The sequence below is a fragment of the Acartia tonsa genome, chromosome 1, assembly GCF_053477335.1.
Source record: "Acartia tonsa isolate MP-2025a chromosome 1, ASM5347733v1, whole genome shotgun sequence".
NCBI classification, from domain to species: domain Eukaryota; kingdom Metazoa; phylum Arthropoda; class Copepoda; order Calanoida; family Acartiidae; genus Acartia; species Acartia tonsa.
Window position 1 is genome coordinate 3037820 of NC_137260.1, and position 19471 is coordinate 3057290.

Here is a 19471-nt window from a genome sequence, read left to right on the forward strand (position 1 = left end):
GCCCATCCTCCAACCGTTATGGGTTGATATTACAGATTGAGGGTAGTAATAGTTAATAAGATTAATTTTCAAGTTTTAACCTTAATTCTATCCTCCTATTAAATAAAGAAGTAAGCTTTTTTTTGTCTGTAGCGAAGGATCTTGTTAACCGCTGAACCGATATGGTTCTCCTTTAGTGTAAAGCTTCTTATAGGTCCCAGGGTGTTTTTTTTGCTGTTTAATTTTTATAAAAAAAGTCGTTGTAAGGTTTTAAGTTATTTTTCTGCACTTTCATGTCCCTTCTAATATCCCTAGATACTAGGGACGCAGCCGCTAGTATAATATAAAACACCAGTTTATGAAGAAATTTTTTTTGCGGGTATAGTCCCTTTCGTGGCAACGCCCCTTAAGAAGCGATTATTTGTATTTTCACAGTAGCTTTCCTCCTACTTCTAGCCCCTCGCGGGGGACTCTAACCTTGCGGGGCCAATTGCCTAACCCTGCGGGGCAATCACCTAACCAAATATAACCTAACCTAACCTAAAATGACCTATTAAAGCAATTTTAAAAATACATCAAATCGCCCCTTAAAGTGCGTTGCGACGAAAGGGACTATATCCTTTTTTGATACTTTAATATGTAGTAATTTGGCCGGTTATCCGGCCGGATATCCGGCAATTTGGCCGGATAACCGGATATTTGCCGGATACCGGATATCCGGCATTTGAAATCAGCCGGATATCCGGTATCCGGCCAAAAAATATCCGGCCCAACCCTAGTATGTACGTCCATATTTGCTATGTTGTGTACCCAAACTAATGATTTTGGAATGGGCCTACCTATCCTAGAATCTGTGTATGGGGCAGGGCATAAGGTAACTTTATCTAGTAACGTAGCTTCTCTATAATTAGAGTATATACGTCCATATTTGCTGTGTTGTGTACCCCAACTAATGATTTGGATAAGAAAAAGGCCGATAATTTAATGTACATCCTCCTAAATGATGATATACAAATATACCCCTTCTATAGATTACAATTAATGGGAGAAATATTTGGACACTCAACTTTATAATCCAACCAATCAAAATTAATTAAAAGTCCCCAAAGTTGTTAGCCAATGAATAAGAAAACATTATTATGAAACAGAGGGGACTAGTGTAATAAACATCCCAATGTCCACTCCCTCCTTGGTAAAACTTGATTCAAATAATTTATTAACTTTATTTGCTTATTTTATGACATAATGTATTCTAATTGTAAACCACCCGTGCCCTAGGTCATAGTTTTTATTGCACTGATAAGCTTGCGTTGTATTTAGCAAGGATATGACAATTGGTGATAAATAACCCTTAAATAATTTAAATTATTTTAATTATTTAAACTGGCCTTAACCCCTACTTAATTCTTCTAGTTTAATCTTAAAAAAGAAAAAAATATGGCTTTAAAACTAATTAATGTCAGCCTTACTGAAAAATCAAATGTAGAATCGTATTACAGAAAATTTTCCTCGGATATTTAATTAAAATCATAGATTTAAGACTTATGATTTTTCATTTTGATATCCGCGGAAAGCTGTCTATAATATGATGCGATAAATAACTATTCTATGAATTTTAGTATATTGGCTTACTGTACTTGGTCGGGCCTATCTCTTTGCTAGTTCTTAATCCTATAGGTAAACTTTACTATCCTGTTATTTAGAGTAGATGGTTGTTTTGTTTGTCCGTTAAGATCTCGCCCCCCCTAAACCGATTGATTTCTCCATTTTCCAAAGCTTTAAATAGCAAGGTCTTGGTTTAAGGATATTTTTATTTAAAAATAATTAATGGGAAGTTTTCAGGCCACGGGCGTCAAAGCTTTTTAATTTGGGGGGGGGGAGGGTGAAATGGCGCGCGAAGCGCGCCGCAAATTTTTTTTACCTCCCCCCAAAAAATTTTTTTACCCCGGGGGTAAAATTTGCTTGGGGGGAGTAATTACCCCCCCTGAAATCTGTTGGCAGGGGTAAATTTTGGGGGGGATATTTCCCCCACTAAAAGTTTGGGAGGGTTAATACCCCCTCCTAACTGGTTGGGGGTGCCTACGGCACTCCCAAGGTAGGGGTAATCACCCCTTTAACCCCCCCCCCCCCATTGGACGTCTATGTTTCAGGCTATTTTTATTTTTACTCTTTTTCCCTTTAAAAATTACTTTTAATCCTTCTATTTCTAAGGCTTTAAAAACGAATAATATCTAGTACAGGTTCTCAGCCATATTTAAAGTCAAGTATAGCATCTTATTACAGACAAATTTTCACGAATAGACAGCTTTCCTCGAATACATTTTATTTTCATATCCGCGGAAAGCTGTCTATAATACGATGAGATAAATAACTATCATATTTTAAGGATTTGTTTTCTTGGAGATAGAGAAGAGTATGTCCCGAGGACAAAATACTTCTGGATGCAGAAATAAAATGAAAATCATTTTAAAGGTATTCAATAGCGGCGGTTCCCACCTTCTCCCCACTTATCTGAATTTTTTTTTGTATAATAGAGGGTGTAGTTTTTATAGTGTTTTTTTTTTACTTTTGGTTAGGTTAAATTAGTTACTTTGTAGCCCCACAGGGTTATTGGTCCCTTCAGTGGTTAGGCATATTATACCACTCCCTTATTTACAATTTATTGTACATAATGTTTTTAAAAGTATCCTTTTTTATCTGATTTTTGGAATTCTGATTTCTATTACAACATGCTACAATGTTATAATCGAAGCATCTCTATACTCAAGTCCTAAACTAATTATGTCTTTAAACAGTTTCCTGTGTTAGAGCAGTTTTATCAACAATTTTGTTTCCACTTATACATTTAAAATCTTTTTTATTTAGTTCTGACATTCTACAAGTGTTAATGTTCGTTTGTCCTACAATCTTAACTTCGCTTTTATGGACGTGTCATCCGCGTTCTTTTCTAGATTTTGCGAGGCTTGATGATGAATCCCATTGTAAATATGACAATTCTTGGAGTTGTGGCTAACTTTGCTTTGGATAAAACACTACCAGGTAGAAGTTATTCATGCTTTAAATTTTATTAATGGAAATCAATAGTTTGATTGAAAAAGTTTTAAAAGCTATTGATCCATCTCAACCCCAGACTACTTTATCAAACTAACATCTTTGTACAGGCCATGATTGAAAAATGTCTGGTAGCAGGATGTGATTCTGTCTGTCAATGGTTAGTGAAGGATCTTAATGAATGCTTAACTGATATGGTTCTCCTTTACAGTAAAGCTTCTTATAGGGCCAGGGCACGTATATAAATATGTTTAGGAAAAATCCTTAACCTTTCCAAAAGAAATCGACTCTGGAAAAATTCCCTGCCACAAAATTTATTTTTTTATTTTTTAAAACTAAAAATTCAAAGTAAATTGTTGACTTACTCCCCCTCTCCTTTCCTCCAGTGCCTCTAGGTACATTAAAGCTTGAAGTCAAGATTCTAAAAATAGTGTTTCATATTGTAGGTTAACCTAATGATAAATTAACAACCAAAGTATTACTGATATTTTACTTATAGAAACTATGGAGAAATTTCTTGGTGCCATAGGAAACACATTCAGCTCTCTAGCTCCCTTCACTCTCGGTCTCAACATGGTGGGAAAATTAGCTAATCTCAGGTACCCAAAGTCCACTGGTACCCAAGGTTTAAAAACTTTGGGTACTGTTCTCTAGCTCCTTTCACTCTTGGTCTCAACATGGTGGGAAAGTTAGCTAATCTCAATTTAAAATATTATACTGGTACCCAAATTTAAAAACTTAGGGTACTGTTCCCTAGCTCACTTCACTCTTGTCCTCAACACGGTTGGTAAATAAGCCAATCTCAGGTTTAAATATTTAGGACGAGGGGGGGAAGTGACATTGGTACACTGGTACTATATACTATGTACAAATATGGATAAAATGGTTAAATAGAGAGTAGCTTCTATATTAAGAGAATAGGGATAGTTTAAATAAATGGAAAATGGGGGATGGGAGAAAATTATTGGAGGGAGAACTCATTAGAGGAAAGGGTTTAATTATTAAAGCTTATTCAAAAGTACATCATTTTTGAATCTGATAAAAATAAGAAGGAATATAGGGTTAAGACATTAAAAATGTTTAATTGCTTTAATTTATAATAATTATTCTAAACTAATTTTTTATTTTGAGGAACAGCTATATAATTCTGATAATTTTTAAGCATATCATACTCAATGAATATTTTGTACATATATTATTTGTGTATGATAATGATCATATAACATGAATCTAAAATTTCTGTTAAGTATAATAAAAGCTAGAACAAAATTTTGTGTTTTCCAATCTTTTTATACCTTCCTTACATCCTACCCAAATTTCACAACCCTATTTTGAAATTCACCCAACCAAAATTCCACAACATCTTTATGAATATCTCTTAACAAATTTACTAGGTTTATAACTAAATATTAATGAAAATAAATAAGAAGTATGTTTTAATAGAGCTCATAATTGTTCATCTTATTGTAATAACTGAAAAGTAAACTGGGTTTTTTGAAGTAGATAAATGAAATAAAGAAACTTAAAACATGGATTCACTAGGTAAAAGTTTTTATTATTCAATTGTGATCAATTTTCAAAAAGCAAACCTTTAGTATGTTATTGCTCAAAATGATTAAAAGAATAAAAAGTGCCTAAGGAATGTACAAGAGTGACATTATACTTCAGGGATAGATATTTCAATAAGAAAAATTTATAATGTACATATTGAACAATATTCACAGTACCTCCGTAGACTTACATGTTTCACTACAAGATAATTTTTTAAAATGTAGTAGGCATTTTATGGAAAAGGCGTTTTTTGAGATAGGCGTTTTCTGAGATGGGCGTTTTTTGAGATAGGCGTTTTCTGAGATAGGCGTTTTTTGAGATGACCCCTTTATTACATCTTATTTACATCTCTTTTTTCTTTTCTCTTTCTCCCTTTCGTTTTTTTCTTTCTTATTCTTTAATTCTATTTTTTAGGTCGACCAAAAGAAGCTTTAGGTTGAGTCGATTTTATATAGGCATTTGTTTGTTGTACTTGTTTAGGTTGACCTTGTCTTAACCTCTTTTCGAGGAAGCTTTGTGTTTATCAAGTCCGAAATTAATTCCTTATCATTAACCAAAAACTAAGCGCAAATGTCGTCTTTTTTGACTTTCCCTTCATAAAGTGACGCAGCATGGATTGTTTATATGCGCCCACGTTTTTCACTTTTGAATGAGACATGAGTGTGTGAAGATTTCGGAGAACAAAATTGGCCTATCATTGGTCTCATAGTGTGTGAACGACCCTAGTATACCAGGGATTTGAAACCATAGGAACTTCAGGTAGAATTTGTTAATTTTATTAGGAAGAATGGTGTATAGGACGATTATATGTAGTTTTAAAAAAAGGCTTTAGCCAGCTAAGCATGAAACTTAATTATGATTAATATATGTTTTAGTAATTTTTATGTGCCTTATTGTTGCATTTAACAATGATTTATTAAACCAAATAATTTTCCTTTAAAGCCAAAGTTTCCAAAGATTTTTTTACCGTAGAGAAAAATGATTTTTAAAAAGCAAATAAGATTACGTGGTTATAAATAACTGGAATTATGAACTAATTGATATTGTAATTTCAGGTCTTTGAAATAATTTCATCAATAAATCTATATTCAAACCTGCTGTTGAAACTTGATGGTTCCTGGTATTGGGGGTTTGTATGTTCGCCAACTGATCTCGTGAACTTCCCGCTAATTCGGAAGTCAAGCTCAACCAAAGTGTCATGGTTGAGACAATTTCAAAGTATCTGATGAATAGGCGTTAGCATTCATCAAGAGATCAATAGCATCTAGATTATTGATGCAAAAAAGAAAGAGCTGCACAAGCAATTTCAAAGTGTTGAAGTTTGGAGGAGCTGCACAAGCAATTTCAAATGATTGGAGTTTGAAGGAGCTGCACAAGCGAATTTCAAAGAAGTGAAGGTTGAAGTTTAGGCATTAGCAAATTTCAAATAACCTGATGGTTGAAGGAGCTGCACAAGCAACTTCAAATGGTTCTGAAGAATAGGCATTAGCATTCTTCAAAGAATCTGAAGAATAGGCGTTAGCATTCTTCAATAAATCAATAGCATATAGTGTATTGATGCAAAAAACATTGACAATTTTTCTGTGAAATAATTACCTAGTGAATCAATATGGTGCTCACTAAAAAGCAGAAAATTGAGCGAGCTATCGCTATTGGCAATGAAAGGCTAGAGGTGTTTGACGAACAGATAAAAGTGTTTTATGAAAATCTAAAAGCCTGCCAAAGTTTTAGTTCATGTGAAAATGTGAATTTAAAATCAATTCGTGACATTTTTAGTGAGGTCAAGGACCAATCTGACCTAATAAAAAGTCTAAAATCTGCCGTGGAGACTAGTGAGATGCGCAAGTTCAAGCGTGATTTGGATGAAGCTAGTGAGCAGAAAACTGTTGCAGATAAAGTTTATGCGTCGTTGGAACAGTGTAAGAAAATTCTGCACTGGCTTGACAATGATTCAGACGACGTGAGGTCGAGCACTGTCGCCAGGAACCTCGATGTCGTTGAGAAGGTGAGGATGGACATGGGAGTGCTTAAAATTTCCATGGAGTTGCGCCAAGAAGTACGTGATATGTACCGAAGGCTTAGAGAGATGGAACGTCGTTCATCTAACTCGGATAAGCTTGGTGTCTGTGGCACCAATTATTACGACAGTTATCATAGTCGTATGTTGCATGAGGCTAGTGCTAGTGTGAATACAGTCTACAAATCAAGTTCTGCGCCTAGCACATGTACCTTCCTGCTGCAAATAGTTCCAGTTGTAGCACCTGGTGGCGGACCCTGCCATGCCGCCGTCAGGTTTGATTCTGGTGCAAATCTATCACTTGTGTCTGAGAAGTTGTCCAGCAAGTTGAAGCTGAAATCTACCGGCAGATATACAAACATTTCTGTTGCTGACGGTAGTGAATCATCCTGCCGCAATGTGGTGTTCTATCTGAAGGACAGGGATGGTAACTTGAGAGAATTTGAGGCAGCTGTTATGCCTAACCTCGGAGGTGGCAACGAGATGCGCTCGGTCCATCCGGAAACCGCCGCCGAAATATTTAAGATGCCGCCAGAAAGATTTACATATATTAGTGGAGGCTTAGATATCATCATTGGAAATACACATCCTGACGTGTTTCCATCAACCTACCAGAAAGTGGGCCAGTCTATGTTGTGGCGAACCATTTTTGGTAGTGGTTTTATCTGTACAAGTGCTGACTATGGAGCTGGTCAGCAGAAATCTGCGTATAAAGCTGCCGTAACTGTTGATGAGAGTGCGTGGCCGGTTGGTTCTGTCGTAGCTGTTGATAATGAGCCGGTTGGTACTGCCGTAGCTGTTGATAATGAGCCGGTTGGTACTGCCGTAGCTGTTGATAATGAGCCGGTTGGTACTGCCGTAGCTGTTGATAATGAGCCGGTTGGTACTGCCGTAGCTGTTGATAATGAACCGGTTGGTTCTGTCGAAGCTGTTGATAATGAGCCGGTTGGTACTGCCGTAGCTGTTGATAATGAGCCGGTTGGTACTGCCGTAGCTGTTGATAATGAACCGGTTGGTACTGCCGTAGCTGTTGATAATGAGCCGGTTGGTACTACCGTAGCTGTTGATAATGAACCGGTTGGTACTGCCGTAGCTGTTGATAATGAGCCGGTTGGTACTGCCGTAGCTGTTGATAATGAACCGGTTGGGTCTGCCGTAGCTGTTAATGAGGAACCTGTTGGTTCTGCTTGTGATGCTGTTATTGAGAAACCTGTTATTTCTGCAGTGGATACTGTTGTTTGTATTGCAGTCAATTCTGATGTTAAAGATACTGCCATAGCTGTTGATAACATTGCTACGGCAGGTGAGGCTGTAGCCGTTCACAATGATGATGCTGAAATTGGTTGTGTTGCAGCCGGTTCTGATAATGAGGTTGGTGCTGTTGTGAATCAAGAATCGACCTGGCTGCTGCCAAGCTGGCCGCCCGACACAGGGTAAAGGGCCTGCAATATGGCGGGTGTTGCCGCCAGAAAGTTATTGAAAGTCTACCAACCCACAAATCTAATTTACAACATAAACTATTTATGTGTGAAAATGATCTTCTAAAGAAAAAAATAATACAAGTTATATATTAAGCTTGTGAAGGGAACCTAAAAGGGTTCTGTAAAGAATAAGTATTCATTATTCAACTAATTTTATCGTTCATATTTAAGCACAAAAATTCTACAAAATTGTTTAGACTTTTAAAGCAGATTTTAAAAGATTTTGTTTCTTTAAGTATGACTTCGAAAAGCAAAAGTTGTGTGTATTAACTACCAAATGATTTTTGCAGATTTTTAGATTGAGAAAAATAGATTTTTTTAAATTATTTTTCGAGGTATTTTTTTCATGGTTCACGTTTGCTTAAAAAATGTTATTTCTCAGATTCTCATATGAGATAATGCATTAAAGTAAAGAACACAACATGTAAAATTATTATGATAATGTTTAAAATATTCTTATTATTATTTTAAAAAGATTATCGCAAGAAATCAAGATATTTGTTTTAATTTGTAAGCAAATAAAGGTTTTTCTTTCACTCCGGAGGCAAGGATTCCTAATAATCCACGCGTAAAGATTTTTTCTTCATTCCGAGAGCAGAGATTCGTAGTAATATATGTACCTAGCGACTTTGGACAATTTTAAACCTTGAGAAGTATTTTATAGCAATTATTTCCTAGGTACGTATATTTTCGTTCATGTTTAAAAATGTAAACTCTATTTTCTATGAGATAAGCATTTATAATAATGAACACGATGTATGATATTATTAAAATATTGATTATTATTTATATGAATATCACAGAATTAATTTAAGATAAACTATGCATATTTTAAATTAACCTTTCCTTCATTTTTATCGCAGATATTAAAATAAAAGCGGTTATTAAAAATTATAATTAATAATTGATTCTTATTTTATGAAAACTAAGAGCATTTTTTTTATTAAAAAGCTACATTTTCATATGCCTATTTTTATGCCTAAAATAAGAATCAAATGAAATGCGATAAAATTTTATTCTATTTCATATGCTCAAATTTAATTTTATTGAGTTTAATTTCTTTTCAAAAGTACAAATCATTATAAAACTTACCTGAAAAGTTTAACAAAAAGGAATAAATGTGTCGAGGTTGCGTGATTCGATATTTATTCTAAGAAAAAAATCAAGTATATTTTTAGCAGATTTTTTAAAAAAATTGCATATGAATTTCAATCAAGTAAAACATTTTTATTCAGATCAAGGAATGATTGAAAATTCATATTTAAAGTCTCATATTTTTACAAAGAAAAATTGGTATTTTTTTCATAGTTTCAATGAAAATTCTAACGAAGATATTATTATTTTGCTATTCTTTAAGTATTAAAAAGTTTTATTGTTGATTAAGATATTACAGTTCTTATTCATTAGGTTTGAAAAACTTTCTGCCCAAGGATTTTGAAATATTTTTTCTTACTACTCTTTTTGATGCTTAACAAATCTAGTTTTAAGTACCTATAAATCTTAATTTTCTTGTCTAAGATTTATTTCGTTTTATGTTACCATTATTTGTTTACATTTACATTTCAACCTGATTTCGTAGGTACTTATTGATTTATTAATAATGATTTATTACCTATTGATTATGAAATGATTATTATTTAGTATAGTTGTTATATTTACAACATCATGATTAATAGGATTATCTATTTTAGGATTGTGTATGTGATCTTGTGATTGTCATGTGCATGGAATGTTGTATGGTACAAACCAATCCCCATCCTTCTATCCTAAAATGTGAGGTATTATGAGTCCTAGTGAGGAGTATAATATTGTGTATGCATTTCACGGGGTTTCATTTAGTTAGGAGCAAAATTGTCACGTTTTCGGGATGTGGCCATTCTCATGTGATTATGGTGAGTTGAGTTTAGTGAGAAATGTTGCTAGTGCTCAGCGCAAAAAAACCTTGAATCTCGTTAAGGAAGTTAATTTGACTTTCAAACGGGGGGTGTGTCTTAACCTCTTTTCGAGGAAGCTTTGTGTTTATCAAGTCCGAAATTAATTCCTTATCATTAACCAAAAACTAAGCGCAAATGTCGTCTTTTTTGACTTTCCCTTCATAAAGTGACGCAGCATGGATTGTTTATATGCGCCCACGTTTTTCACTTTTGAATGAGACATGAGTGTGTGAAGATTTCGGAGAACAAAATTGGCCTATCATTGGTCTCATAGTGTGTGAACGACCCTAGTATACCAGGGATTTGAAACCATAGGAACTTCAGGTAGAATTTGTTAATTTTATTAGGAAGAATGGTGTATAGGACGATTATATGTAGTTTTAAAAAAAGGCTTTAGCCAGCTAAGCATGAAACTTAATTATGATTAATATATGTTTTAGTAATTTTTATGTGCCTTATTGTTGCATTTAACAATGATTTATTAAACCAAATAATTTTCCTTTAAAGCCAAAGTTTCCAAAGATTTTTTTACCGTAGAGAAAAATGATTTTTAAAAAGCAAATAAGATTACGTGGTTATAAATAACTGGAATTATGAACTAATTGATATTGTAATTTCAGGTCTTTGAAATAATTTCATCAATAAATCTATATTCAAACCTGCTGTTGAAACTTGATGGTTCCTGGTATTGGGGGTTTGTATGTTCGCCAACTGATCTCGTGAACTTCCCGCTAATTCGGAAGTCAAGCTCAACCAAAGTGTCATGGTTGAGACAGACCTACAGAATAAATCGGTTGACCTCTAAAAGTTGTTTGTGTGCCTTTATGAAATCGGTCAACCTAAATCTTCTTTAGTTAGACCTAAAATTTCAAGAGGTTGACCTATGTCTTTTGTGAACTAGGCTTATATCTCCTCTTTTTTTCTTCTCATCATTCTCTCTCTCTCTCTCTCTCTCTCTCTCTCTCTCTCTCTCTCTCTCTCTCTCTCTCTCTCTCTCTCTCTCTCTCTCTCTCTCTCTCTCTCTCTCTCTCTCTCTAACACTCTCTCATTCTCCTTTATGTTTAGGGGTGGAAGTATGAAGAGCATCCTTGGGTTAATGGTAATGAAAGGTTTGGCTACTCCTTTGCTTTGTCACATCATTGTTGAAGAGGTAATCTTTCCTTTCTTTCTTTCTCTTTCTTTCTCTTTCTTTCTCTTTCTTTCTCTTTCTTTCTCTTTCTTTCTCTTTTTTTCTCTTTCTTTCTCTTTCTATCTCTTTCTTTCTCTTTCTTTCTCTTTCTTTTTCTTTCTTTCTCTTTCTTTCTCTTTCTTTCTCTTTCTTTCTCTTTCTTTCTCTTTCTTTCTCTTTCTTTCTTTCTCTTTCTTTCTCTTTCTTTCTTTCTCTTTCTTTCTCTTTCTTTCTCTTTCTTTCTCTTTCTTTCTCTTTCTTTCTCTTTCTTTCTCTTTCTTTCTCTTTTTTTCTCTTTTTTTCTCTTTTTTTTTCTCTTTCTTTCTCTTTCTTTCTTTCTCTTTCTTTCTCTTAGTTTTTCCTCTTTTTTCCTCTTTCTTTCTCCTTCATCCTTGGATTTATGGTGATTACATTGTATTATAAACAGCTTTCCGCAGATATAAAACTGGTTTAAATAGTATGATTGTACATTTTTTTAATTTACCAGGGAGGGAGGGGATCTTAGGCTGTTACTTGCTCTAGTTCCCAGAGTTTTACAATAAATAACAATTTCTTATTCGTTGGCCAAAGAAATTTGGTGACTTTTATTTTATCTTGATTGGTTGGCTCATTAAGTTGGGTGTCCAAACATTTCAACCACAAATTGAAATCTAAATAAGAAATAATTTAAATGATGTGAATCAATTTATCGCCCTACTGTCTTATCCCTTTAGATCCCTGATAGTTTACAGTCCAATGTCCCCTTCCTGCATAATGTTTTTTTTTTGTAGATTGGAATAGGTTTGTATGGGCACCCTGATCCTGGTCTGTCCAACTATGCTGTGCTCTATGGTTCTATCCCTCCTGCACTAGGTAATATATAGTTGTATGTGTACCCAGATCTGTCCAACTATGCTGTTCTCTATGGTTCTATCCCTCCAGCACTAGGTAATATATAGTTGTATGTGTACCCAGATCCTGAGCTCTCCAACTATGCTGTTCTCTATGGTTCTATCCCTCCTGCACTAGGTAATATATAGTTGTATGGGTACCCAGATCTGTCCAACTATGCTGTTCTCTATGGTTCTATCCCTCCTGCACTAGGTAATATATAGTTGTATGGGTACCCAGATCTGTCCAACTATGCTGTTCTCTATGGTTCTATCCCTCCTGCACTAGGTAATATATAGTTGTATGGGTACCCAGATCTGTCCAACTATGCTGTGCTCTATGGTTCTATCCCTCCTGCACTAGGTAATATATAGTTGTATGGGTACCCAGATCTGTCCAACTATGCTGTGCTCTATGGTTCTATCCCTCCAGCACTAGGTAATATATAGTTGTATGTGTACCCAGATCCTGAGCTCTCCAACTATGCTGTTCTCTATGGTTCTATCCCTCCTGCACTAGGTAATATATAGTTGTATGGGTACCCAGATCTGTCCAACTATGCTGTGCTCTATGGTTCTATCCCTCCTGCACTAGGTAATATATAGTTGTATGGGTACCCAGATCTGTCCAACTATGCTGTTCTCTATGGTTCTATCCCTCCTGCACTAGGTAATATATAGTTGTATGGGTACCCAGATCTGTCCAACTATGCTGTTCTCTATGGTTCTATCCCTCCAGCACTAGGTAATATATAGTTGTATGGGTACCCAGATCCTGGGCTCTCCAACTATGCTGTTCTCTATGGTTCTATCCCTCCTGCACTAGGTAATATATAGTTGTATGGGTACCCAGATCCTGGGCTCTCCAACTATGCTGTTCTCTATGGTTCTATCCCTCCTGCACTAGGTAATATATAGTTGTATGTGTACCCAGATCTGTCCAACTATGCTGTTCTCTATGGTTCTATCCCTCCTGCACTAGGTAATATATAGTTGTATGTGTATCCAGATCCTGGGCTCTCCAACTATGCTGTTCTCTATGGTTCTATCCCTCCTGCACTAGGTAATATATAGTTGTATGGGTACCCAGATCTGTCCAACTATGCTGTTCTCTATGGTTCTATCCCTCCTGCACTAGGTAATATATAGTTGTATGGGTACCCAGATCTGTCCAACTATGCTGTTCTCTATGGTTCTATCCCTCCTGCACTAGGTAATATATAGTTGTATGGGTACCCAGATCTGTCCAACTATGCTGTTCTCTATGGTTCTATCCCTCCTGCACTAGGTAATATATAGTTGTATGGGTACCCAGATCTGTCCAACTATGCTGTTCTCTATGGTTCTATCCCTCCTGCACTAGGTAATATATAGTTGTATGGGTACCCAGATCTGTCCAACTATGCTGTTCTCTATGGTTCTATCCCTCCTGCACTAGGTAATATATAGTTGTATGGGTACCCAGATCTGTCCAACTATGCTGTTCTCTATGGTTCTATCCCTCCTGCACTAGGTAATATATAGTTGTATGGGTACCCAGATCTGTCCAACTATGCTGTTCTCTATGAATCTATCCCTCCAGCACTAGGTAATATATAGTTGTCTAAAGTAAGTAGACCTCTTTTGTATACTGTATATTAAACTTTACAACTATTCCCTTAATATTATTAAGTATAAATAAGTTTACATTTATATCAAAAGCTTTGTTAATATTATGAAAGTTCAGTAACAATAAAAGTTGAGTTCTAAACGAGCGTTTCAGTAGGAGAGGTGTTTTAGGAGATTTATACCTTGTACTGTTTTCTCTTAAAAACAGGATTTAAGAAAATCAATAGAGATTTATTTAAGGTAAAATTAAAATGGATAAAAAAATGCCAAAAGTTGCAAAGTTGTATCATATGAAAAGCGGAGTAGGTGAAATTATTCTCCATTGCCAATATTTTCCTTACCGGTATAGATTATTTTTAGGTGTTGATGCCTATGCCAGCTTTTATAATGTGAATCCTGAACTTATTTCTGGAAGTATAGGTAAAGAATTAAACTTTTTATATTGTTTTATAGGGATGATAACATCCGTTTGAAAACTTTTCAAGCAAACCTTGATCAAAACCCCTCATTGCCGAAGGCCATGACGTAATGACATAACTTGAAGAAAGTTTTTAAAAAGAGTGGATTAGGGTAATTTTATTTTCTTGGGAGGGTTGGGATCTCCTCCCTTAAAAAAATTAAAAAACCCATCAGAAGCTTTACTGTAAAGGAGAACCTTATAGGTGCAGTGTTTAGTGAGTTCATAAGTTACAGACAAACATTCTCTTATTTTTATCCAATCATTATAATTATTAAAGATTTAGATGATGTAAGATGTTTGTGTCTTATTTTAGTTATGATAACTTTTCTGTCAGCTCCAATGATGTATATGTCTGCCAAAATTTTAGCAGGTAAAGAAATACAATCAAAACTGTTGCTTTTTTATGTCCAATCCCTTTAAGGTACCTACCCATGCAGGACCTATAACTTCAGTGTCCTAATTCTTTTTGGGCTACCCGTTGCCCAACAAAACTTAACCTAACCCAAAGTAGAACACTAACAAATGAAAAAGTAGTTAATTCCCCATTTATTTCAAAATAAGGAAGGAGGGTTTATATGCTTGACTAGCACTTTGAGGGAAACTGATGAAAAAATGATAATTTAATACATACATATAAAAAAAATCAATTCTAACAATTATCTTATTCAGTTTCATTTGAGGCCCAATTTTTAGAGTAATGCAATGAAAGGAAAATGTAGAGGATTTTAAACATTCTCATAAAAAGAAATCAAAGAGGACTGACTATATTTTTTTAATCCACTTTCTTTAAGGTTTTCACTTCAGGTATCTAAAGAGATAAGAAAATGGCTGATAGATTGATGTACATCCCCAATGACAATACACAATATTACCCCTTACAATAAGTGGTTGAAACGTTTGGACACTCAACTTAATGTAATGTAATTAAAAATCAATAAAAGTCCTCAAAGTTCTTAAGCCAAACAAAAAAGAAAACCTTTTTATAAAACCTTGGGGACCAAGATAATTGACAGCCCATTATTTTCTTCCTCACTGCATTCGTACCCATTAAATATAAATTAATCTTTTACTCTGTTTTAGTTTTGAATGTGAATGGAGAAAGTCTGTTGACTGATAATTTAAAAGAGTTTCTGTTTGAGATTTCTGTTACTTCTGTAGTTGGGGTTGTCTTTATTATCCTAATTTTTATAGTTTCCAAAAGGTAACTTAAAATTTAAATTCTATTTTTTTATTGAGAATCAGTAAGTGGGAAATTAAAGTATATATATAAATCAGCCAATAGCATCAGAAATATAAACACAGCCAAGTCGCTACATAATAGCAGAAAGCAATTTGAAACTAGACGAAAAAGGTCCCCACCACATAGGCCAGGTAGATACTGGGTTATCCTTTTTTTTGTTGGAGATAAGGATATGGGTTGCACCTTAAGGTTATAAAATTTCGTAGATTAGATTAGGAAACCCCGCCGGAGTTAGGAATAACTAAAACAAGCGGCAGATATCGTAGTAGTAGACTTATTCAATTACTTTTTGTAAACTCAATCTTATTTAGATTCCAACGAATGCCACACATGGTGACGTTTTCGCTGCTTATGTTTGCCTTGGAATGTGGGCTTGGAGGAATTATCGCTGTTTTTGCACCTATCAATGGTAAAAGTGTCACAAAAATGGTTGCAGTAAGTTTTTAAACTCTAAAAAGTAGCTACTCTATAATTCAATTTGTATATCTTTTAGTCCTTCCGTCTGTAACACTATGCGTTCAGCATCCAGGATATAATACTAGGGGCTTTGCCCCAAGAGGATTGATTAAACCAATTTTTTTTTTGGGGGGGGAGTAGTCGACCCAACTATTTTAATTTTAGTTTTAAGAAGAAAAAGAAAAAACTTTTTTGGGGGGGTATTTTCATTTCTTTTTGGGGTTGGGGGTGTTCCACCCCCCAAAAAAATAGTTATAAACCTTCCCGGGAACTATGAGAAGCTAACCTGTAAAGGAGAACCCGATCGGTTCAGCGGTTAGCGAGATCCTTCGCTACAAACAAACAGACAAACAAACACACAAACAGACAGACATCGTTCTACTTTGTATTATAGATACTTGGTCCGTCGGCCTGTCTGCCATGATTCAAATGACATAATTACTTTGTTTCTGATTTCAAGATTTTCTTTGTACCAAAATTTTTCTGAACTTCTGGCATTGTCCGTTTCTCCATTCATGATTTCGAGGGCTTTGCTAATTATTGATGTTGTCATCCTTGTTACATTTATAAAAGAAGAAAATTTTTTATGCAATCCTACTGTTGAAAGTATTTAGATATTTCTAAACCACCATGGAATCTATTCTGGGAAAATCTGCGCTCCTGTGCTTTCAGTCATTCTCTACATGAAACTTAAAAAGAAGGACAAACTGTTAAACAGATTTAAGGTAAAATACTAAGATTTTACAATTGAAAATACACCAAGAACAAATGATAAGACAATGGAAATTCATAATAATATATAAAGTTACCACTTTTGTGGATTAAAATTATTGGATGAAAAGTTTGGACACTAATCATTTAAAACCGGACAATCAAAATTCAATAAAACTACCAAAAGTTTTTCAGCCAACGAATAAGGTTGATTATAAAACTTTGGATACCTTGTTTAATTTACAGTGCAATGACTAAAGAGAATGTTTGAACAATGATAAAAACTTATATTCTAGTTCATCCTGCTTCTGATAAGTCCTCTGCTTGGAGCTTTGATAACGTCAATTCTTCTGTTTTGCTGTAAAATCACGGATGGGGCTGCTAAAAACTTTGGAAACAGGTAGAATAGAAAATCATTTGAATGATAATCATAAGGAAGGAAATTATCTAAATCCCAAGGATCTAAAGAGATAAGACAAAGGCCAATAAATTTATGTACATTCCCAACAATGATAGACAAAATTACCCCTTCTATAGATTTTAAATAGTGGTTAAAACGTTTTAACACTTAACATAATAAACCAATTAATCAAATTCAATAAAAGTCCCCAGTTTGGGGGGGTAAATACCCTCTCCTAAATGAGTGGGGGTGCCTACGGCACCCCCAGGGTAGAGGTAAATTTTAAATGGGGGAGGGTAAAATGAAAAAAAATTGGGGGGGGAGGGGGGGGGGTAATCCCCACTTTACTCCGCCCCCCCTTGGACGTCTATGATGATTATATATGTTTGGTGATTATTTTCTTCTTTTTGTACATTATTATATGTTTTAGTCAAGATATAATGGACTTGATATTGGTTATTATTATGCACATTATTATATGTTTTAGTCAAGATATAATGGACCTAATATTGGATATTATATGTTTGGTGATTATTTCTTCTTTTTGTATATTATTATATGTTTTACAGTTAGGGAGTTGAATCCATTTTTATAGAAGCAGAAATATAATCTATGATTATGGTTTGGACCCTCTAAAACTGTAATCTACCCTTCCACTTTCCCCTCTCTTGGTGAAGATATCTTCAACGCCGATACGATTTTTGAAATATAAGATTCCACTTTTGTCTCTCTTGTTGAAGATATCTTCACCAAGAGAGGCAAAAGTGGAATCTTAAATTTCAAAAATCGTATCGGCGTTGAAGATATCTTTACCAAGAGAGGGGAAAGTGGAATCTTACATTTCAAAAATCGTATCGGCGTTGAAGATATCTTCACCAAGAGAAGGGAAAGTAGAATCTTACATTTCAAAAATCGTATCGGCGTTGAAGATATCTTCACCAAGAGAGGGGAAAGTGGAAAGGTAGATTACAGTTTTAGAGGGTCCAAACCATAATCATAGATTATATTTCTGCTTCTATAAAAATGGATTCAACTCCCTAACTGTTTTAGTCAAGATATAATAGACTTGATATTGGTTATTATCATGTACATTATTATATGTTTTAGTCAAGATATAATGGACTTGATATTGGATATTATATGTTTGGTGATTATGTTCTTCTTTTTGGCAAAAAGTAGCAGGTTAGCATAAATTCTTTTAACCATATTTGAAATAAAATCAATAAATATAAATATAAAAGTGGTAGTTCGACAAAATACAAATGCCTTCAAGTATGTTTTTCCATCAATGAATCAAAATAATTTTATATCTATTTTTTTAAACGTGAAGATTGAATATTTGAAAATTTTACTTTTGTGATAGATTCAACTTTAAAATGGATATAGAATAAACGTGGGTATTATAACAGGTGGAAATTGTCGTCTATTTAGGTTGCAATTTCCCCTATCATTTATTTTAATCAAGTAGGAGTGGAGGGGATGAGGTAAAGAAGAGGAGAAGGGGAAAAATCGTTATTTTAGCTCGCTGCGTGTTATATTTTATTAGAAAACAAGAAAAAATATGGTGTAAGATCCAAGTAATAATATAATCATTAACTTTCAACTTTTTCCAACAAATATTTAAGTAATGAACAAACACATAGGTTGGATCACAACAGAAGATTATTTGAGTTGGAAATGACCAATGGAACTCAACCTGAGAGAGGTAATCATTTTGCAGTGTTTTCTCTTAAAGTGCTTAGGGAGAGTATAAATCCCTTACAGTATTTTCTAATATTTTAAAAATATGGGGATGAGGATAGTTTTCTTTCTTGATGCCTAACCCCTAGAAGTGGCCCTTACTCTGCAGGGCAAATACCTGTGTTGCTCTAACTGTATGGGGCTATCCCGTCTCAATATAACCCATCCTAACGTGACCTAAAGAAAATGGTAATACACACAAAAAACTACCGCCCTCATACTGATCAATTAATGATAAGGGGGGGGGGGCTCCAACAGTCACTTTGAGGGAAACCACATTTGGTGAAAAAAATTTTCATTCTACAAGTCATCAATTTCTTTAATATTGTATTTTTTGATAAAATTACAGCATAAAATTTCAAGTGATAACTATTTTTAGATGTTGATGAATATACTCCACAAATATTCAGACATTTTCTCTTGGTTATGATTTACTGTGGGTAAGATTTTAAATCACTAAATATATTATTGATTAGCCTATATTACATATATAGTTTGACTTTATGCTTTTGATATTCTTCAATTTAAATTTTATAGTACTGAAGCTAATTTCTAATTCATTGTGTCTGTATCCTTTTTCCATCTATGGGGAAAGTTTGATTCTCTCTGTTGATTTATATAGATAAAATATTTTTTTAAACATTTAAATTAATAATTCACTTAGACATGTGAAAGCTGCCATGACTTTTTTTTATATAAATATACTATTGATTAATGACCACTGATCATCTTAAGTCTTGTTTGTCCGTCTAAGATTTATAAAGTTATTTATTACTGTAATATATAATTAACTAGAAAAAGAAAAA

General features: G+C 34.3%; 1 protein-coding gene across 1 annotated transcript; it reads left to right on the forward strand.

Moving 5' to 3' along the window:
- Positions 1–1602: 1602 nt before the first annotated feature.
- LOC145319849 (lysosomal cholesterol signaling protein-like) lies at positions 1603–19109 on the forward strand. Its single transcript, XM_080162280.1, has 15 exons — positions 1603–1656; positions 2366–2451; positions 2931–3018; positions 3530–3629; positions 11079–11163; positions 11952–12033; positions 14019–14078; positions 14432–14488; positions 15199–15319; positions 15670–15793; positions 16429–16539; positions 16822–16925; positions 18033–18107; positions 18569–18630; positions 19045–19109. The coding sequence occupies exons 2-15, from the start codon at positions 2395–2397 to the stop codon at positions 19107–19109; spliced, it is 1191 nt and encodes a 396-aa protein (XP_080018406.1). The 5' UTR covers positions 1603–1656; positions 2366–2394.
- The last annotated feature ends 362 nt before the right edge of the window (positions 19110–19471 follow it).

Bases quoted from the DNA above. Each gene is read 5' to 3' on its own strand.
- LOC145319849 (XM_080162280.1), top strand. From the start codon at position 2,395: ATGTCCCGAGGACAAAATACTTCTGGATGCAGAAATAAAATGAAAATC. The intron at 3,019-3,529 runs GTAGAAGTTATT...TTTTACTTATAG, and splicing joins TTTGGATAAAACACTACCAG to AAACTATGGAGAAATTTCTT. The intron at 3,630-11,078 runs GTACCCAAAGTC...CTTTATGTTTAG, and splicing joins GGAAAATTAGCTAATCTCAG to GGGTGGAAGTATGAAGAGCA.